The sequence below is a fragment of the Plectrocnemia conspersa genome, unplaced genomic scaffold, assembly GCF_051122295.1.
Source record: "Plectrocnemia conspersa isolate PC_06_02 unplaced genomic scaffold, ASM5112229v1 ptg000003l, whole genome shotgun sequence".
Classification (NCBI taxonomy): Eukaryota; Metazoa; Arthropoda; class Insecta; order Trichoptera; family Polycentropodidae; genus Plectrocnemia; species Plectrocnemia conspersa.
The window spans coordinates 28,845,982-28,864,302 of NW_028277167.1; the positions used below are offsets into that span (position 1 = coordinate 28,845,982).

Here is an 18,321-nt window from a genome sequence, read left to right on the forward strand (position 1 = left end):
TACATATTAAAAAATATATTTTATATATATATTATATAATATATATAAATAAAAAACATTTTCCAATGACGAAACGCTTACATTTATTTATTAATAATAAGTAATACAATACAATATTAATTAAAGAGACTATTTTTAGCCATCTTAGCCTTCATCACAGTTTTAGCTTTAGCGTTATTCGATAACCAATCGGGAAGTTTCCTTTTAAGGATCACTTTATCGTCTTTTTCTTCGGAATCACTCGAAATGCATAACTTTTTCTTTCGTGAACTACTTTCTATATTAATTTTCAAATCAATATTTTCCTTTAAATTCAAATTATTTTCACTATCGTCAGATTCCGGAGACGTTATTATTTTATTTTGGATAGCAATCGATTCCGTATTTACTTTCTTGTTGATGAATACCTTCTTTTGAAGATCAATTGCGTGTTTATCTTCAAATGGAATCTGCAAGGACTTCAAATGATCTCTAAGTTCAACATAAGCAATTGTAATTCTTATGTCATTGTAAGATACTTCAGGTGGACATTGTTTTTTTATTGGAGCAACTAAACTTATATCTAAAAATATAAAAAAATAAAAGCATATTTCTATAAATTTATATATATTAAATAAAATATACCATTATTGATGACTTTAGAATCAATAACATTCATTATGAGAATCAATTTTGAGGCATCGATCAATTTAGACAGATCTATTTTATCTGTGAATCGAAGACAACGAGCTAAATCGTAGACGATAGTTGAAATTTCACAATCTCTATAATAGAAAAATATGATTATATTATATTATAATAATGCATTTATGTATTATATAAATTTAATTTACTTCAGAATTGAAATATCTTCTAAAGATTGTCCTTCCAAGAAGTATTTCATCGATAACAATTCCTCAGATCCAGGATCTTTCAAATGATTACATTTAGATGGAGGTATTGGATGCGTCGATAGTAAATCATCTATGCTCAATATATTAGAACTTGAAACAATCTCTTTAACTTCCATTCGATCTTCATCGGCCACAATTTTATCGGAACTATTACTTCCTAGTAACGTTGAAACATTCTCATCCGCTTCAATTCTATCCAGATCTTCAAGAAATCCGTCTTCAACCCAAGACACGTCGTTTAAATCTTCCAATTCATCACTCGTTACATTTACACAATCATCTATTACATCTAAAGCAGTATCAGATATATCGTTGATCAATTCCGATACAAAAGTCTTATCCTTGACGTTAATCGAAAGATTATCTTTGTACGATACGTTCAAAGATTTCAAATGATCTCTTACTTCTTTATAAGCAATAGCAAGTTTTAAATCGTCGTAAGATATAGCAGGAGGACAGCATTTTTTTATGGGAGCCAATTTACTAGTATCTAAAAAAATAAATAATATAATAAATGTTATTATAATTGTACATTTTATAAACATCTTACCATTTTTTAAAGCGTCCGAATTCAAAACTTCGATGACTCGCAAAATCTTTGCGGCACTGGTGAATTTGGCTAAATCCAATTTGTCAGTGAACCGTACTGCTGATGCTATGTGATTGATTATGGTAGAAGGAGCGAGTTTTCTAAAGAAATATTGATATAAAATATGTGTCATCGGCATAGTTTTGCATAATAAAATGTTTTATAAATCACCTAGATTCGGCAATATCTGATAATGACTTTCCCTGTTGAATCATATCTAATGTGATTCTCTGAGTTTCTCCTCCAAAATTAGCGACGACAGACGAAGGCGGAGGTGGACAGAGCAATAGAAGTTCTTCAAAGCTTTGACTTGGCTTAGGATTTTCACCCAAGTATTCTTTTATTTTGTTTACAAATGCTTCTCCGAATTTTTCTATCTTTGTATCCGACATACCGTCAACTGAAATAATTAATAAATTATTGAGATAGCATACATATATAAATAGGAAAATATTTTTAAATATACTCACATTTACCAGAATATAAATACTGTTTTGTCGTAGGTTTTTTTGAAGCAAACTCATACAACGCCACATCAGATGCAATAATATGAGGCATAAGATTCTTTTCTTTGCCAATTTGATGACGAAGATCAAACAGGGCCTTAAATTTATACATATAACACAATAAAAAAATATAAGAAGAAATAAAAAATATTAAAATCAAATAAAATACATACGTTCAATAATTTTTGATCATACTCCGAAAGCTTAATAGTGCCAGGAGAAGGTTTAATAAACGCATCGCTACTACTATCGCACGATATGAACTTTGGTGTAACCCTATAAGACATTTTCATTAATGAATCTCATTAAAATTGGTGCAAGATAAGCGCTTACCTTTTAACCATAATACTCGGCATCATATCTACCGTCGGTGGCAACATTATCGGCGCAGCTCTACCATCCTGCTTATTCTTCATCCAAATCTCACCTTTATCGAGCATTACGTACACAGGAAACTGGTGAGCGCCCATAGTGATCATTTCTTTCCTTATATAGTTCTCTTGTTGTAAAATTTGAGCTTAAAAAACAAATCATGAGTCAAGTCAATAGAAATTTAATTTAAAATAAATATACATACCAATCTCTTTCCACCAAGTGTCATTCTTTGAAGAACCAATTCCGTGAGCTTCGCAGTTGAAATATTGACTCAATTTTTTTATTTTCGAGCCTCTCAAAAGTCCCACAAGCATTCCAATACCGAAAGATCTCGGTTGAAAGCATTGGATAGCTTTCAAGAACTTTTCTGTGTCTTCAGAAAAATCATATAAACCATCCGAATCTATTCCAATATATCGATCACTATCGGACGGAGCATGTAGACTAAAAAATATTTCATTTTAATACATATATTAGAAAATAGCATTATATATGCATACCTATTAGTGCAATTATCGCAACAATTTGTCCTAGGATTATCCGGTTTCGGTAGAGCGTTATCAAAATATGACATGATAAAATGTCTTCGGCACGTTCTAACCGAGATGTATTGTTTCATTATTGCATTTAAAGATTCTTTGTGTGTTTTAAATTTAGCTCCTGAATAGCTCTTTTCTCGTAAATATCTGCAACGTAAAAAATAAAATATGTGCATATTTATTTTCATCAGTCAATTCATAAAAACATTAGCCTGTCATTGGTCGGTCGCCCTGAGGGGTAAATATGCAGGGTGGTATTGGTTTTTTATTCTCGAGAATATTATCTTATCGCCCCTTTGACTTATAAAAATGAATTTGTTTTATTTTTTATATTCCTTGCCTTGCTCTATGTGAATTTTCAATTTTATTTATTTAAGAAAAATGTTTTATTTGTTCTAATTTAGCCCTGTTCTTAGCGATCAAATGAATTCTGTGTATATTTATTTTTGTGCACTGACTCTAAAGTAAAAATATGTAGTCAATGTTCTAATTTTCTTACCCATGTGTGGTGAAGTCTGCTGGTGAATGATACAAAAAGCACAATGAAGGGTTACCATCACGGCCAGCTCTACCAGCTTCTTGGTAATAGCCTTCCATTTCGCTTGAAGATCCGTAGTGAATAACACATCTGAAATTTTTACATATTATTAAAACTTATATAATCGATTGAAAAAGTTCTCAAATATGTATCAGGTTGTTCCATAAGTCTTTGCGTTTTTAAGGTGCGGGTTAAATCAGTTAATAATTAAAATGTGTAATACTTTTACTAAATTAAATATTCTTCATATTTTTCTATAATTATTTTCTATGTGTAATATCAATTTTTATTTATCTGATTTGAAAAATAATATATTTTTGGAAGCAATAAATTCTTTATTGTCGTTTTTTACATCAGTTTTGGTAAAATATTTTTTTCCGTAAGATTCGAACAATTTGGAAGATGAAGAAGGCCAACAAATAGAAACATGCAATTGTATGGATATGGTATTATTACTACCAGAAGATAGATTAAATAGCGACGTAGATGATGCAACAACTGAGGAGACTTTACATATTAAATTATCTTGTAAATTATTACCACAGATGCACTTGATCATAAAAAAAATATAATAGAACAAGTTTTAAGCAAAGAATACATTTTAATAATAGAATTCGTGAAATATTGCCTATGAAACTTTCAATTGGCCACAGCTGTATAATTAGTAAAATTTGTTTTTATTAATGCTTTTAAACGAGTTTCAGATAAAAGAATCTATGACTTCATTTATTAAAAATTTATTAAGTTCAAACTGTCTCTCTCAAAGACCGTTAGCATTCCAAGCTTATATTTTTAAAATGTTACGTTTCATATATTTAGAGTTGATTAATTAAATGAGTAGTTATAAGATTTTGTAATCGGAGCAGTCGCAGTTGGCTCAACCGATAAAGGTTGTGTTTTTGGGATTCCCATATTTACTTCTGAGAGAACGATTTTCCAAATTCGCTAGCCCTCGGCTAACGGGTTTATTTTATTAATAGCCCGTTTCGAAGTGATTTTGTTTTTTATGTTGTTAGGATCCTTTGAGCATTCTCTGTAGCTGACAAGGTGGTTACCTCTGCGGTTGTTGAAAACTGTGTTTTTTATTTTGGTGCCATGTGGGCAATCCAAAATTAGATGCGTTCCAGCACACTTGACACAAGTAAGAATAGCCTACAATTTATAGCAGAATGGCCAAATAATTGACATCTATGGCATTGTAAATTATTTTTGGTTTATTTTGTGTCTCAATTATAACCCTTTGATTTAATAAATGTTCCAAGTTATAAATTGATTTGTTATGGTCATACGGTTTTAGTGCGACAGAGAACGGAAGCATTTCTTTTTTTGTTTTATTATTAATGAGCTGGGTTACGCTTTCCACCTTCAAGTTTAACGAGATCAGCTCTTCCTTAATCTCACTGGCAGAATAAGTAATGTTAAGCCTGCAGGTGACAACGCGTAATGACGAATGAAAGGAGAATTTCCTTTTATCTAAAAGTTTTGAGATCTTTCGGTAATCTTTAACCAAAGAAGAATGAGAAACCAAGTGTCGGTCCAGATTAGAGATGACAATAGTGAATGAATTTAAAAATGATTTTGCGTCGAAAAAGATAATACTACAGTTGAAAAACAAAAATAATACACAAACCTGACATTTGGTTTATCAATTCCCATTCCGAAAGCAATTGTAGCAACGATGACTTTGATTTCATCACTCACGAACGAATCGTGGACTGATTTCCTATCCTTGATGGTCAAACCGGCATGATAAGCAGCGCAGTTAATACCTTTTCCTGTTAAAATTGAAAATTAACAATAAAAAGTGGCTAAAAAAAAGCAAAAACATAAATTAAAAAATATACTACACCATTTAAAAGATGCACTATTTGGTCCGTAACTTTTTTTGTGATACAATAAATAATGGTAGAGCCTTTGGCGATATTGAAACGACTATCGTTTTTGTTCAAGACTCGATATATATCGGAATACTCATCGCTGGTCTTCTTCTCTACCATAAAATAGAGATTCGGTCTATCGAAACTAGTGCTCAACACTTGTGGATTTCTGCAAGATTTGAATTAGTAAAAATATACGTTTATATTATATATAAAATCCAGTACAATTTACCTCAAATTTAAAGCTTTGATTAAATCGTTTCTCACTGTTTCCGTGGCAGTTGCAGTTACGGCCAAAATGGGCGTATTTGGAAGAGATTTTCTAATATTCTTCAAGTTTCTATAAGCTGGACGAAAATCGTGGCCCCATTGAGATATACAATGAGCTTCGTCGATAGCCAATAGTGTAACTTTTAACTTTTGATCCAATTTTTTTAACAATTCCAGACCTGTGAACATAAAATTGATAAAAAAAATATATAATACCTAGTATAAAAGAACAAATTAAAATTGTACATGTCCTGAAATATGGAAGATATATTTGTATAGCGGTCAGATTGCTTTTATAAAAAATTAAAATATTGTTTAAAATAATTAATATTATTACCAAATTCACCAGACGCATACTCGGGCGTTAAATAAACCAAACGGTAAGATCCTGACTCCAAATCTTGCAGAACTTGAGATTTTTTCGTTTGAGCGCTGCCTAGAAAGCAAGCTGGAATGTTTGCTACCTATAAATATAAAATATTATTGTAAAATTTGAATAATTTTGAAAAATAACATTTAAAAATAATTATATTAACCTCCAAAGCTTGCACTTGATCTTCCATAAGCGAAATTAACGGCGATATGACAACAGATAAACCGCATTTAAAAACTGCCGGATATTGATAGCACAGCGATTTTCCATATCCTGTCGCCATCACTATACAATTATCCCTCCTTTTATTCATCACCGAATCTATGATCTTCCATTGAAGCGGTCTGAATTTCGAATGTCCAAAGTATTTCTTCAACACTTCCAGATGATATTTAGACGGTGTATCGTCGACGCTTTCTTTTGGACCTTGTGGAGTCTATAAAAGTGGTTACAATTTCAATTTTCACTCTCACTCTCAATAATCAATATAAATATTACCAAATCGTCTTCTTCCCAGCTGTCATGCATTAGAAGGTCGTTTATATCCTCAGTTTCCATTTTAAGGTCGCAATTCAAACAATAACAAATATTTCTATCACCTTAGCGATAAACCCGCGACAACTAAGCGGTGTTGCCATATGATAATTTTAAACTGTCAAATTATGCTTCATTCAAAAAATTAATATATGTATTATTATTATTTAAATAGGACAATTAAAATGCGCCATATATAAAATAAATATATGTGCATTACTTTTGGACAGATTAAGTGCGAGCGAGAGTGCATTGGTCAGAACAGTGAACACCTTAAGAATAACTCTCTCAATTCATAAAAATTGCAAGTTTATTGCTTTGTTCATGGATTAGGCAAGCTATTTTCGGATGCGTGAATTGGACAGTAATTGTTTTACTTATTTTGTGCATTTAGAAAAGTATATAGTAGCGCTTAGGTGTTTTTTTTTGTAGCTAGCCCAAACGTATTATAATTTGATTATATAAAAATCAATCAATCATTAACTACAGTGATGTTCATATAGAATGCTAAAAAAATCTAGAACTGTAAATATGACGATGAATAAATTTTATTACCAGGTATATTGAACAGTTTGAGTGCGAACGAGCGGTAGCGAGAGAGTGATGGTTTGGAACCTTCAATAAACGTGACGTTTCACAACTACTAAAAATTACATTTGGCTTATTGAAAAAAAACACTATTGGAGCACTACCATCTCGTTGGTTTAATTAAGGTGACCAGGCATCCTCCTTTGAAGGGTATTGTCCTCCTTTGTCATCCTTTTGTACTTCTTTGTTCTCCTTGTACAAAAATTTTCCAAATTTCTTTTTTGACTCCCGCGACAATCTTTCTTTTTTTATTCTCCTAAGACAAAATAATTTGTGAAAACATTTTTTTTAAATCCCATGGCAATTTGTCAATTAAAAAAATAAAATAGTGCCATCACCGTCGCAATGGAAACTCTCGTGTAGGATCATTAGCCTCCCTTTTATTTTGGTTAGAAAAATGAATGTCATTTAATAAAATAATATAGATCTGAATTAAAATGAAAACATATTATTTCTCACCTGAAATCAATTATTGATAGTAATACAACCTGTAGTATTTTACAAATATTAATACTATTAGAAAGGAGCATACTTTGTTAAATAAAAGGTATTAAATAATGGACAATTTTAAAAGTGCTATGGCCAAAGTAAATCGAACGTCAGTGTGACATTGTAAACACCGAATCGTATACGAACTATACATATATTTACAACATTTTATCATAGTTTTCTATATAAATATGTAGTTAAATCAAAAAAATAACTATAGATAAAATATAAAAAAATATTACAAAATGGCAAAGTTGAAAATACTCTTCGTTCTTATTATCGTACCCATATCGAAGTTAAGATCGTACGATATATCTAAAAACGTGTTCGGAGACGACCGGGATGGTTTGCCTGCTGCGTTTGGCGATTTTAACTCGGACGGACTTACGGATATATTCATCACGAGGGACAACGGTACAACTTTGGATATTTTATTCGCAAACGAGAAAGGAGAGCCCATGATGAGAAGCAAGGAAGGCACGAAGTGCAAATTTGTAAATTTCAAAATCACTAGCGTCGTACCCGGCGACTTTGACGGAGATGCGTTCATGGATATTATGATTACGACGCAAGACGTGTCAAATAAAACGATTAAATCTACTCAAGAAGATATTAGGATCATCTGGGGTGGCGTGGACCACCTCAATTGCTCGATAGGCGACGTTCCGATCGTCACCAAAACGATAGGACATCCGTTAGCCATCGACTACAATCAGGATATGATCATCGACTTGTTCGGTATCGACGAGAATCAGATTAGATCCTTTTGGGTGTTCAGCAATAACAGATCTATATTCAAAAAGATCACTATGAGCGAAATTAGTTATCATACGGTGAAAATTCCGCATTCTCATTCGTTTTTGGATATCAACGGAGATTATACGGCCGATTTGTTAATTACGACTCCAATCGTGTTCGAAATTTGGTTGGGAAACGTGAACACGCCAGGATTTGATTATTACAAAAATTATAACTTGCCGATCGGTTCAGGATTCGTCGGACAGTCGTTGTTCTTGGACGTGGAATTATCCGGACAGTTGTATTTGTTGATTCCGTTTTGTTACGATAAAGAATGTTTGAACAGCACCATTTTATTGAACGACGACAGTGATTGGGTCAATCTGAAGATCGAATTCGAAGATAAAGATCACAACGTTTGGGGATTCAATCCTCCCAATGACGATCTATATACAGAAACTATGACGATGAGAGGAGGAGATTACAACATGGACGGATATCCCGATTTATTGGTCACTTTGAGACATACCGTCAACGGAGAATTGCAAACTTTCCTATTGGAGAACGTTCCGTGTACCAGCTCCCCGTGTAACTTCAAAAGGACTTACAACGTGCTATGGAACGCTTTCGGTACATTCCAAAAAGGAACATTCCTCTCCGTGTTTTACGATTTCTTTCAAGATGGCATATTAGACTTTATCGTCTTACAAAAAAACTTAACCACCAACAAATATAAAATTGGAGCCTATAAAAATAATTTGGATTACGACGCTAACTTCATCAAAGTGATGGTTTTAACCGGATTGACAAATAAAATAGTTCCTACTACAATCGGTCCGTTAGGGAAACGGAAGGGAACATACGGTATGTAAATGTAATCCTTACGAAGACGATATAATTTAATTAATATGTGAAATTACTTATTATAACGTTACAGACCTGAGACGCACTTATGCGTCATTTGTAATTTTTTTCTTAATGGCCATTTAAAACACATTAACTTCATTTAATATCAAGAAAGTTGATATAGGAAAATAGTTATTTCGTCTTTGTAGCAGAAAAAAGTACAGTTTAATAGTAGTATATGTTATCTTAACTAATTTTATCATTCTAGGTACAAATTTACCTGGCCCTCGTATATTCTATCACACGTTATCTCAAGAAGGATTGGACCGCTCGGGAGTTTGCGCTCAATTGCCTCAATCCGCTTATTATTCCCTAAATCTTCCATATTCAATATTCGGATTGGACAGAACGCCCAATTTCGTAGACACTCTTCAAGTCGGTCTTTCGAACTATTCCAAAGTGTGGACGCAATTGATTCCTAACTCTCAAATTGTGGTTATTCCGTGGCCTCCCAACGACCCGTCGAGATGGAAGGTTCAGCTTTTCGTGACGCCGGCCAAAGTCATCCTCAAGAGCGTCTGGGTCTTCACCGGAATATGCGGCGGTATTTTGATGATAGTCATATTTTTCCATATGAAGGAAAAGCGAGACGATAGACTAGAGAGAAAAAGAGAAATCGAAAATACAGTCAATACTTAGGTTTATTTAATGTGATGTATAAATAGATCTGTTAGATACATATGTATGTACAAATTTAATATATTGATATATTTTATAATTTTTTTATTGAATAAAGAGATATTATAATTTTTTTTGTATATAATTTTTAACTGCACTGATAAACCCTACATATTATATACGTTAGGGCTTATACAAAAACAGACTATTGAAGTTTTTAATATTTAATATAAAATTGATACTACAAAAAATATAATAAAGCATAAGTTAATTAAATAATTGATTTAACTTCATATGAAATAAAATTGCTTAAGTTATTAGTATTACTAATCGTATATAAGCTATGACTGCCTCCCAAAATCGCTCTTTACCCATTTTGGTATTCATATCATATTCATATCACAATAGTAATATTGTTTTTTGGACATAATTTTAGCTCTGTATGTCTTAAAGTTTTTTCCTTTGGTTGGCGAAAATTTTGCCATAGCTATCAAAAAATACTATAAAAAAATATAAATGATAAGTTTCAATATATAATAGATATAATAATCTTATATAGTAAATATGTATATAATAATAATTAAAACAGCATAGTGTTGCCGCGTTTAGACGGACGGTCTTAAATAATTGATTTAAAAAAAATATTTTTCGACAATTCAAATATTTAATCGTTTTTCAAATTATTAACATGAGAAAAAACAAGATGGCGCAGAGTAGGAGTTTTTGTGCGATTTTTGTCCAGTTATTAAGATTCGGAGTGCAAATTAACCAGGTATGTTTTAACTATTATATGCGATGATTACAAGTAAAAGTCGAATAAAACATGTAAACGATTATAAAACGTGTTTTTACAGTGACTCAACCTTCGTCATGAAATGTTGAAGTTTCGCGTTCCGTCGACATGCCCCCGAGACTGAAAAGTGAGTTGATGATTTGTAATACGTTAAATTTATCATCTTTACCTGTATGTGTATAGAATAGGGTTAGATTGTCATTAAAAATGATTCGAGTTAACAAGTATATTTTTACATTTTTCTCCTAAAAAAATTAGCCAAAATACGGGATATTTGTTAGTAAATTTAGTATATTCTTTATAAAACACTTTTAAACTCTTTCTTGGTAAAATTTCCTAGTTTTCTGTTATGCTTTTATTTATATTTATTATTATATTGGTTTGAGTCGGTTGAGTTTTTTTAAAATCAACTAAAATCAACTCGCTTAGTACCGAAAAATGACTCTCACATAAAATGTTGTGAGAGTAGTCTAAAATTAATTTTGAAAACGAGCCTATTTTCGCTAGTAGTAATATATATCTACTGGTAAAAATGTATTTGGACTTCACTGTAATATTTATACATCGCATGTTAATAAATAATGATAATTATTTATATATACATATATATTATTACGTATGGAAAACTTAAAAGCATATAATTTTACTAGCACACACTAGAGATAAATTATATTTTCACTGGTAAAAATATATATCTACCTGCTAAAGAAATTATATTTTTATTGGTAAACAAATCTACCGGTGAAAATGTATTCCGATATTATTTTAATAATTCAATACTGTTTTCTTTAGATTTTCTTTGAGGGATTACCCGAGAATTTCTGGTTTAGAATCAAAGACGTCATCCCATCTATTTTAAGGGTGGGGGGGGGGGCAAAAGTATGCCAATCAGAGGTCGTTTTTTTTAATATATTGATTTCATTAGGATTTATAGTATTTCACTGAATGACATGCATTTTTCTGACTAAATTCAAAGGAAGACAAATGTCCCCACTCCATAATGACGTCCCTGGTGTTCTAAATATGACAATTTATCTAGTGTTTTTTGGCAATGCACTTTTAATCAATTGTCGCTTTTTAATTGGGAAATTTTGCAGGATACCCTACATACTTTTTTATTATTTAATATAATGATGTCATTTTCATCAGCATAAGCTTTTTTAACTGATCTAATAATTAAATCGCCGGTATTACACCTACGTACATGCCGACTGAATATTTTGAGTGGATTATGGTCACTGCAAATGGACAAATGGAAGGATAAACACACACAAAATATGGCAAGAGAACCTACTGGTTTTGACGATTGTCACTTTCTACATAACAATTTTATAAATAGGATCTCCCGCAAACACTCCTGCCTTAATGATTTTTATTTATTAAACTACTAATTAAGTAGGGAGACACCAAACTGAAATCAAAGTTTGTAATTTAATGACAACTATTTTGTTGCTCATAAACTATTTTTACATCACTATGCACAACCTAGCTCGATTATATTTAAATTATTTATCACAATATTCGGCCGTGAAATCAGGTAAATCTAGGAAAATTTAATCTATGATGATAGATCGAAACTATAATTATAAAACAATCGCTAATTCCGATCTTCCAGACCCGATATACTATACCTGATATATCTTTAATTTTTTAATGTAGATAAATTAAGTCGTTTATTCTCGTTTAACTTAATTTTCTTACTTTCTTTAGTATGTCGAAAATACTACATTTATTCGTACAATGTACAATTTGGTAGTTTGGTAGCAAAATCAGATTTCTCCTAGTATCTCTTGAATTATTTTTTGGGCATAGGAAATAGATAAAATAATATTTGAACAAAAATATAGACGGAATCTTTCATAAATGGATATATTTCTGAAATGTGGTTATCTCTTTTTTATTTTGTCTATTTACATCGTTTTATTTGGACCACAATAACAAATATACATTACAAATATACAAAAATAACACATTTTTATAATTACATTAAACAACACAACACACCACAACAGCTTTTCAAAATGGAAATTACGTAATGGCATGTATTTTTTTATATATATTAATATTTAATTTCAAAAATAATCGCTTCACCAGCCTTCGTAACGAAATAGTATATATAAAAAATAAAATCAGTATATGGGTTAAATGGTAAAATAAAAAAAACGCTAAGCTGGTAATAATAAACGGCGGACATTTTTATTTTATATTATTTACAGCATTAACTGTCTAGACATTTCACAGCCATCTGTTTTTCCATTTTTAATGAAAAATAAAACTAGTTAAAATCACTCTCGTTAGGCATCCACAACTCGACGTCACTTGATTGACTAACATATACATACTAACGAATCAATCGCGTTGCTTTATATGAAATAAATATAGTGTGATATAATGTATATAAGTATAAGAATACACAAATGTAATAATACAACTAATACAATTAATATGTACATAATTCCTATTTGCAATGTTGTGGTGCATACGCAAACTACGCAAGTACCGATTAATTAGCACATTCACAATTATGGCACTAATATCTTTGCTTGCTAACTAAATCGAATATCTCTACACACATTTAGTTTACTGTCTGTTCACTGAGAGAAGATCTTTTACAACATTTTAGAGCTATCTTGGATAGAATACAGATTTATTTAACTACAAATTAACGCATCTTGGATTTGTATTGATTTAATCAGTACAACATTGTCAGATCGATTGAAAAATAAGAAAACATTCCATAAGTCAAGTAAATAACATTCATATTAAGAATTTTATTACATCATAAAATTGTTATTTATGTGTCTGTTAATTAAATGGATATATCTCAAATAATATTAAAGCTATAAAAAAATAAAACCATTTTTGTAAAGTATATTTTTAAGATGTACTACTTTTGGATAATAGCAGCATTGTAATGGGTAATTCACCCTTTTGATAAAGCACTACATAATGATCACAAAAGAGAAAAACATTAAATAGAAGCTTATTTTAAACCTTTGGTTGACAAAAACAGATAAATCAACTTTTGTCACTTTGACAAGCATTGTCAGATATGATTAAATTATTAAAAAAAATAATCAATACGTTATTTATACGCTGTGTGATATTTGCTTCAGGGTAAAATAATATATTTTATTATATAATACATCGATATTTAGATAGTGTTCCTAAAAGGCTTGGCAACCAAAGGATTAATTAGAAGATCAATGCTATTAGCTTTCATGTGGCATTTCATATTTTTGTAAAATTAATTGTTCACGAGATTTCGGCATTTAAATTTATTTTCTTAATTTTTCTTTTAATGCGAATTTTGACTCAATGTATATTACATTTTTTTTAAATTTATGATAGTAAAATTACATGATATTAAAATACCTTAAAGGAGCGATAATTTTTATGTAGTATTAGAAATTATTTATACATCGCAAAAATCCATCTTTTTTTAAATGGGCGTTGTTCCCATTACAATGGTGATTTTTGGTCATTCTAAAAATCACATTTGCTATTATACTTTTTAGTGTATTTTTCATATATTTTTATACCAGGTACTTTGTTATGCAAAAATGTAAATTTTGGCTACACTGTGTAGCCAGCTTGCACCACGTGTTTTAATGTGTATGAATAATTGTCTCACTCTTATGTATATTTTAATAAGCAAACAATTAGTATTAAACTCCGTTATGATCTTTGGTCTAAATATAACATAGATTGTTGACAGTTTTATTCTAAATTTAATAAACACTTTCAATTTTTTGTTTACATTTTATGTTCAACCTTGTTGAACATAAAATGTTCTAAAGTCAATCTTTAGCTCAATAGGTAAACACGATAAATAAACCAATCATAACGATATCCTCTCAGTGAATTCAAAATAGATCTTGATTTTAATTTTCTTTTTAATATACATATACATGATGTCAAAAATATTTAAAATTTATCAACTAATAAATATTAATAAGAAAAAAGTTTTGTGACTCTTTGTTTAAATACTTACATACTAACACTTGAAAATTTAAATTTTATAAATATATATAAATATAAATTTGTTCGAAAACATGAGACGAGTCCTTTCAATAAATATACTAATTCATGTGTAGAATTTCAATTGAAATATAATTTACATTCATAAATAACTTCACTTAGTTTCACTGGCGTCTAATCATATTATAATATATATTTATGTACACTAATTTTAATGGCATTACACAAGAGATTCCTTATCAAGGAGCGGCACTGCTTTTCTCAGTGAACTGTGACTCGTGCGTAGTCCGCCTCCGTTGAAGAAGCCCATGAACCACGAGCGGATAGTCGACCTGGACACTTTTTGACTCGGGGCCGGTTCCTCCGTCTCTCCCATCGCCTCCAATGACTTCCACTTCTTACACGGAAAGCTCACACTGTTGGCGTCGTGCCGCTTAGGATCCTGACCTTCTGAACTGTTGATCAAGTTGTTCTTGGACAGCAGAGGATAAGCTTCGGGTATGACGTCGCACTGAGATTCCACTCCTTCGTTTAAATCTAAGCCCATTAGAGTAGCATTGCCGTTTATAAAACTGTTGTTATTAAAATGTTTATCGGACAAGATCGATATCTTGTCGGAGCACGAGTCTGTGGTCGGCATGTTGCATCTGTCCAACGAACGAGACGTTTTTCTCGCCCGCAACTTCGGAGATTCCAATCGCAGTAAATCTAATGAATGCGCTTCTCTGAGACGTTTATTCACGTTCACTTTATCCAACGAAAGGTTTGCCTCTTGTTCGTCAGCCGATGACGCTATCGAACCTAATATTCTCCTGAAAGCAGAATAATATAATAAATACATATTATTAAATTAAATACTTGATAAAATCAATCTAAAAACCTGTGCTTAGGATATAGGTCAAAATCGATTTTAGGACTAGAATGACCAAGTGATATGGAGCCGTCTCCGTCTCCGAATCCTCGCGATTGACGCCTGCTTTCGAAACCTGTAAAATAGTTTATTAGTTATTAAAATGTTTGAGGATTTAAAAGGCGAACAAAAACTAAATAAATACACCATGTTGAGTTAGCCCTTAATATTCTAATGTTGTTGAAATCATAAACTTTTAAGTCAAGTATTAATGCTAATAAGTTAATTAGTATTACTGCTTTAATTACAAATGACAAATGACTACAAAAAGTGAGTAGGCAGCTCCGAGCAATAATTTTACAAATTACAATGTCAGTGGCTAGAAATTTGTTAAGGTTAGAATACCTGCGAATCCGCATAATGACGCTTGTCTGGAACTGGTTAATTTTGGACTCCTATGCGGACGACAAAACAGCGGCGGAAGTTCTCCTAAGTCTACGGCGCGTCTTTGAATCGCCTTATCGTTTGCACCCTCCAACCAATATGTTTGCACCTAATAAATAATTCATTATTATTTTTAATTTAGTTATATTCTACAATAAAGTAACATACTAAACAAATTAGTTTAAAGATTTTGCTATTTAGTTAATACAAGTATTATTATATCCACATTGCAGTTCAGAGGAAAAAAAAACAATGATTGACTATTTTTATTAAAAGCAGGTTCTAGATACTCATTCATACTTTTACAGTATATCATCTAATTCAGTGATATTTATAATCTTTTTGATTTGCACACCCTTTAGAAAATGTTTGTAATTTATATAGTTGGTGTTATCTGAAACGTATTTGTCTAAACAGAGCCCCACAATAAATACTGCAATTGGTGAGCGTCATCATTAAGATTTATACTAAAAGAAATTGTAGACCCAATTATAAAATATAATGTGTTTAACTCTTTGGTTGGCGAAATTCGATATATAGGTTTTTGCTCATTTGCCGAGAATTACCGCATCCAATGTCAACATTGAAGAAAAAATTGGATACATTTCTAATGGGTTAAAGACAGGCACGTCATTTCAGCTTTTTCCGGGGGGGGGGGGGGCAAAAGTTAGCCAGTCAGTGGACGTTTTTTTAATAATTCAATTTCATTAAATGACATGCATTTTTCTGGCCAAATTCAAGGAGTTCCCTGATTAGAATCCACGTCAAAAGCAATAAAATCGTGTCATCGATGTGTAGTGGAAACGCTTGTTTATCTAGCGTTCATATTAAGACTATATTATAATAATATTACGACTAACAATAAGTGAAAATCTAATGAAGCATATCTAAATCGTATTTAAGCATCTTAAAAATTATATATTATATTTTTATTGAATATTTGTAATATAGACGGTTGGTTATTATTATTGTGATTTTAATAAAATCACAATAAATAAATAAAACCCCTTTCTTAATTTTGCAATATTTATAGTTTTATATGGTTGACTAATCCAAGATCTTACACAAATAGTTATTTTTTATGCAGAATCTTAATTGTATTATAAAGCACCGTGCCATATTATTAGGCCGAAAAATACTGATTTCTAAAATTTTTCACCTTATACATTCCAATGTTATGCTTTTTTGTGCTTGTTTGTATTATTTGTTTTTCTAACTTTAATTGTGTGTAAAATTTATATGTATTTATACTTTATATACGTTGATTAAATGCTTAAATCGAGTGCATCGTTTGAATGGATATGAAACATAATTAAAATTATTTTAGACATTTTAGTGAAATTCTGTTTGTTGGAAAAATATTTTTAAAGTGTTTTTTTTCATTTCAAGCGATTAAACTTTAAACAATTTAACTAGCTATAATTTATATTTAATTCTACAATAAATTTTGACTTTTTCCAGAGAGCACTTTTTTATTTAAATTAAGCAATCTTAACTCTTTCGCGTCGGGTACAAATTGTATTAAAATTACTACTGTGACGGGGCAGTTGAGCACATTTTGCAAAAAATTGCATTTTTTTTAAAAATGCCCATAACTTTTAAGCTACTAGTAGGAATTTTAAAACAAAAATTTCAGAGATATTTCTTTATAACCCGAATTTAAATATAAAAATATCGGTGGTTCTCAATTTTTTTAAATGGCAACATAGTCTAAAATTTGATAAAAATCCATATTCCTTATTTATTATTAAATAACGGCTTGGTGCATCTTTTTAATTGATATTTTTCAATAAATCAATTTATCGATGGTCTAATCTATGGGTTGCATTTAAACTTTTTGGAGTTTTTACGCAAAAGCTGTGAAATCAGTATTCGTAATTGATGCATTTAAATAAATTACTTTAATTATGGTTCTCAATCTGTGTTGTTTTGGAATATTTTTGGAGAAACTCTCAAAATAGTATAAAGTTTGATACAGCGAAGTATCTTTCATTTATTGTGAAACGGGCTTAAATTCACGAAATATTACAAAAAAACATGTTTTAGATAAAACTTAATTTTAAAAACATGTCACAGTTGTGTTTATTGTTATTAGCAAAAGTTTTTAAAAACTAACATACTTATCACAAAATTTATTTTGTGGCATGTTTCTCCACGTCGAAGTTTTATATTTTTTAGAAAATTTGGTAATCCTCGATTGACTCTAATTGTTCCACAAATTCTAACTTTCTAAGCTAATAAAGTTTATGCTAATTTTACGCTGTTATAAAAATTATCAGCATAAAGGTTTTGCCACTTGTTTAAATGTGGATCCATAACTTTTAAAATTGTGTTTTCTAAATTGGTGCCCTTTCCTGCATACAAACTAAAATTGCATATATATCCGGATTTTGATTTACAAACTATTCTATTTAAAATTC

General features: G+C 30.7%; 3 protein-coding genes across 4 annotated transcripts in view; 1 reads left to right on the plus strand and 2 right to left on the minus strand.

The window, feature by feature from the left end:
• Window positions 1-58: 58 nt before the first annotated feature.
• Window positions 59-6,583, minus strand: LOC148237179 (uncharacterized). Its single transcript, XM_088182412.1, has 17 exons — window positions 6,459-6,583; window positions 6,124-6,396; window positions 5,925-6,051; window positions 5,550-5,766; window positions 5,290-5,486; window positions 5,071-5,215; window positions 3,402-3,530; window positions 2,864-3,049; window positions 2,566-2,807; window positions 2,322-2,505; window positions 2,162-2,264; window positions 1,953-2,085; window positions 1,654-1,882; window positions 1,444-1,583; window positions 834-1,383; window positions 625-764; window positions 59-562 (listed from the first exon to the last, which is right to left on the minus strand). The coding sequence occupies exons 1-17, from the start codon at window positions 6,516-6,518 to the stop codon at window positions 117-119; spliced, it is 3,501 nt and encodes a 1,166-aa protein (XP_088038538.1). The 5' UTR covers window positions 6,519-6,583; the 3' UTR covers window positions 59-116.
• A 1,062-nt stretch (window positions 6,584-7,645) lies between these two features.
• Window positions 7,646-9,966, plus strand: LOC148237180 (T-cell immunomodulatory protein). Its single transcript, XM_088182173.1, has 2 exons — window positions 7,646-9,173; window positions 9,424-9,966. The coding sequence occupies exons 1-2, from the start codon at window positions 7,817-7,819 to the stop codon at window positions 9,852-9,854; spliced, it is 1,788 nt and encodes a 595-aa protein (XP_088038299.1). The 5' UTR covers window positions 7,646-7,816; the 3' UTR covers window positions 9,855-9,966.
• Window positions 9,967-12,797: 2,831 nt separating this feature from the next.
• The window catches only part of LOC148237181 (receptor-type guanylate cyclase Gyc76C-like), a 93,853-nt gene continuing 88,329 nt past the window's right edge, over window positions 12,798-18,321 (minus strand). For both annotated transcript variants that reach the window (XM_088183389.1, XM_088183391.1), the window contains 3 exons: window positions 15,863-16,010; window positions 15,488-15,593; window positions 12,798-15,419 (listed from right to left, as the gene is read on the minus strand). In XM_088183389.1, coding sequence (XP_088039515.1) covers window positions 14,828-15,419; window positions 15,488-15,593; window positions 15,863-16,010 — 846 coding nt within the window. In that variant the 3' untranslated portion in view covers window positions 12,798-14,827. The remainder of the gene's footprint in view (window positions 15,420-15,487; window positions 15,594-15,862; window positions 16,011-18,321) is intronic.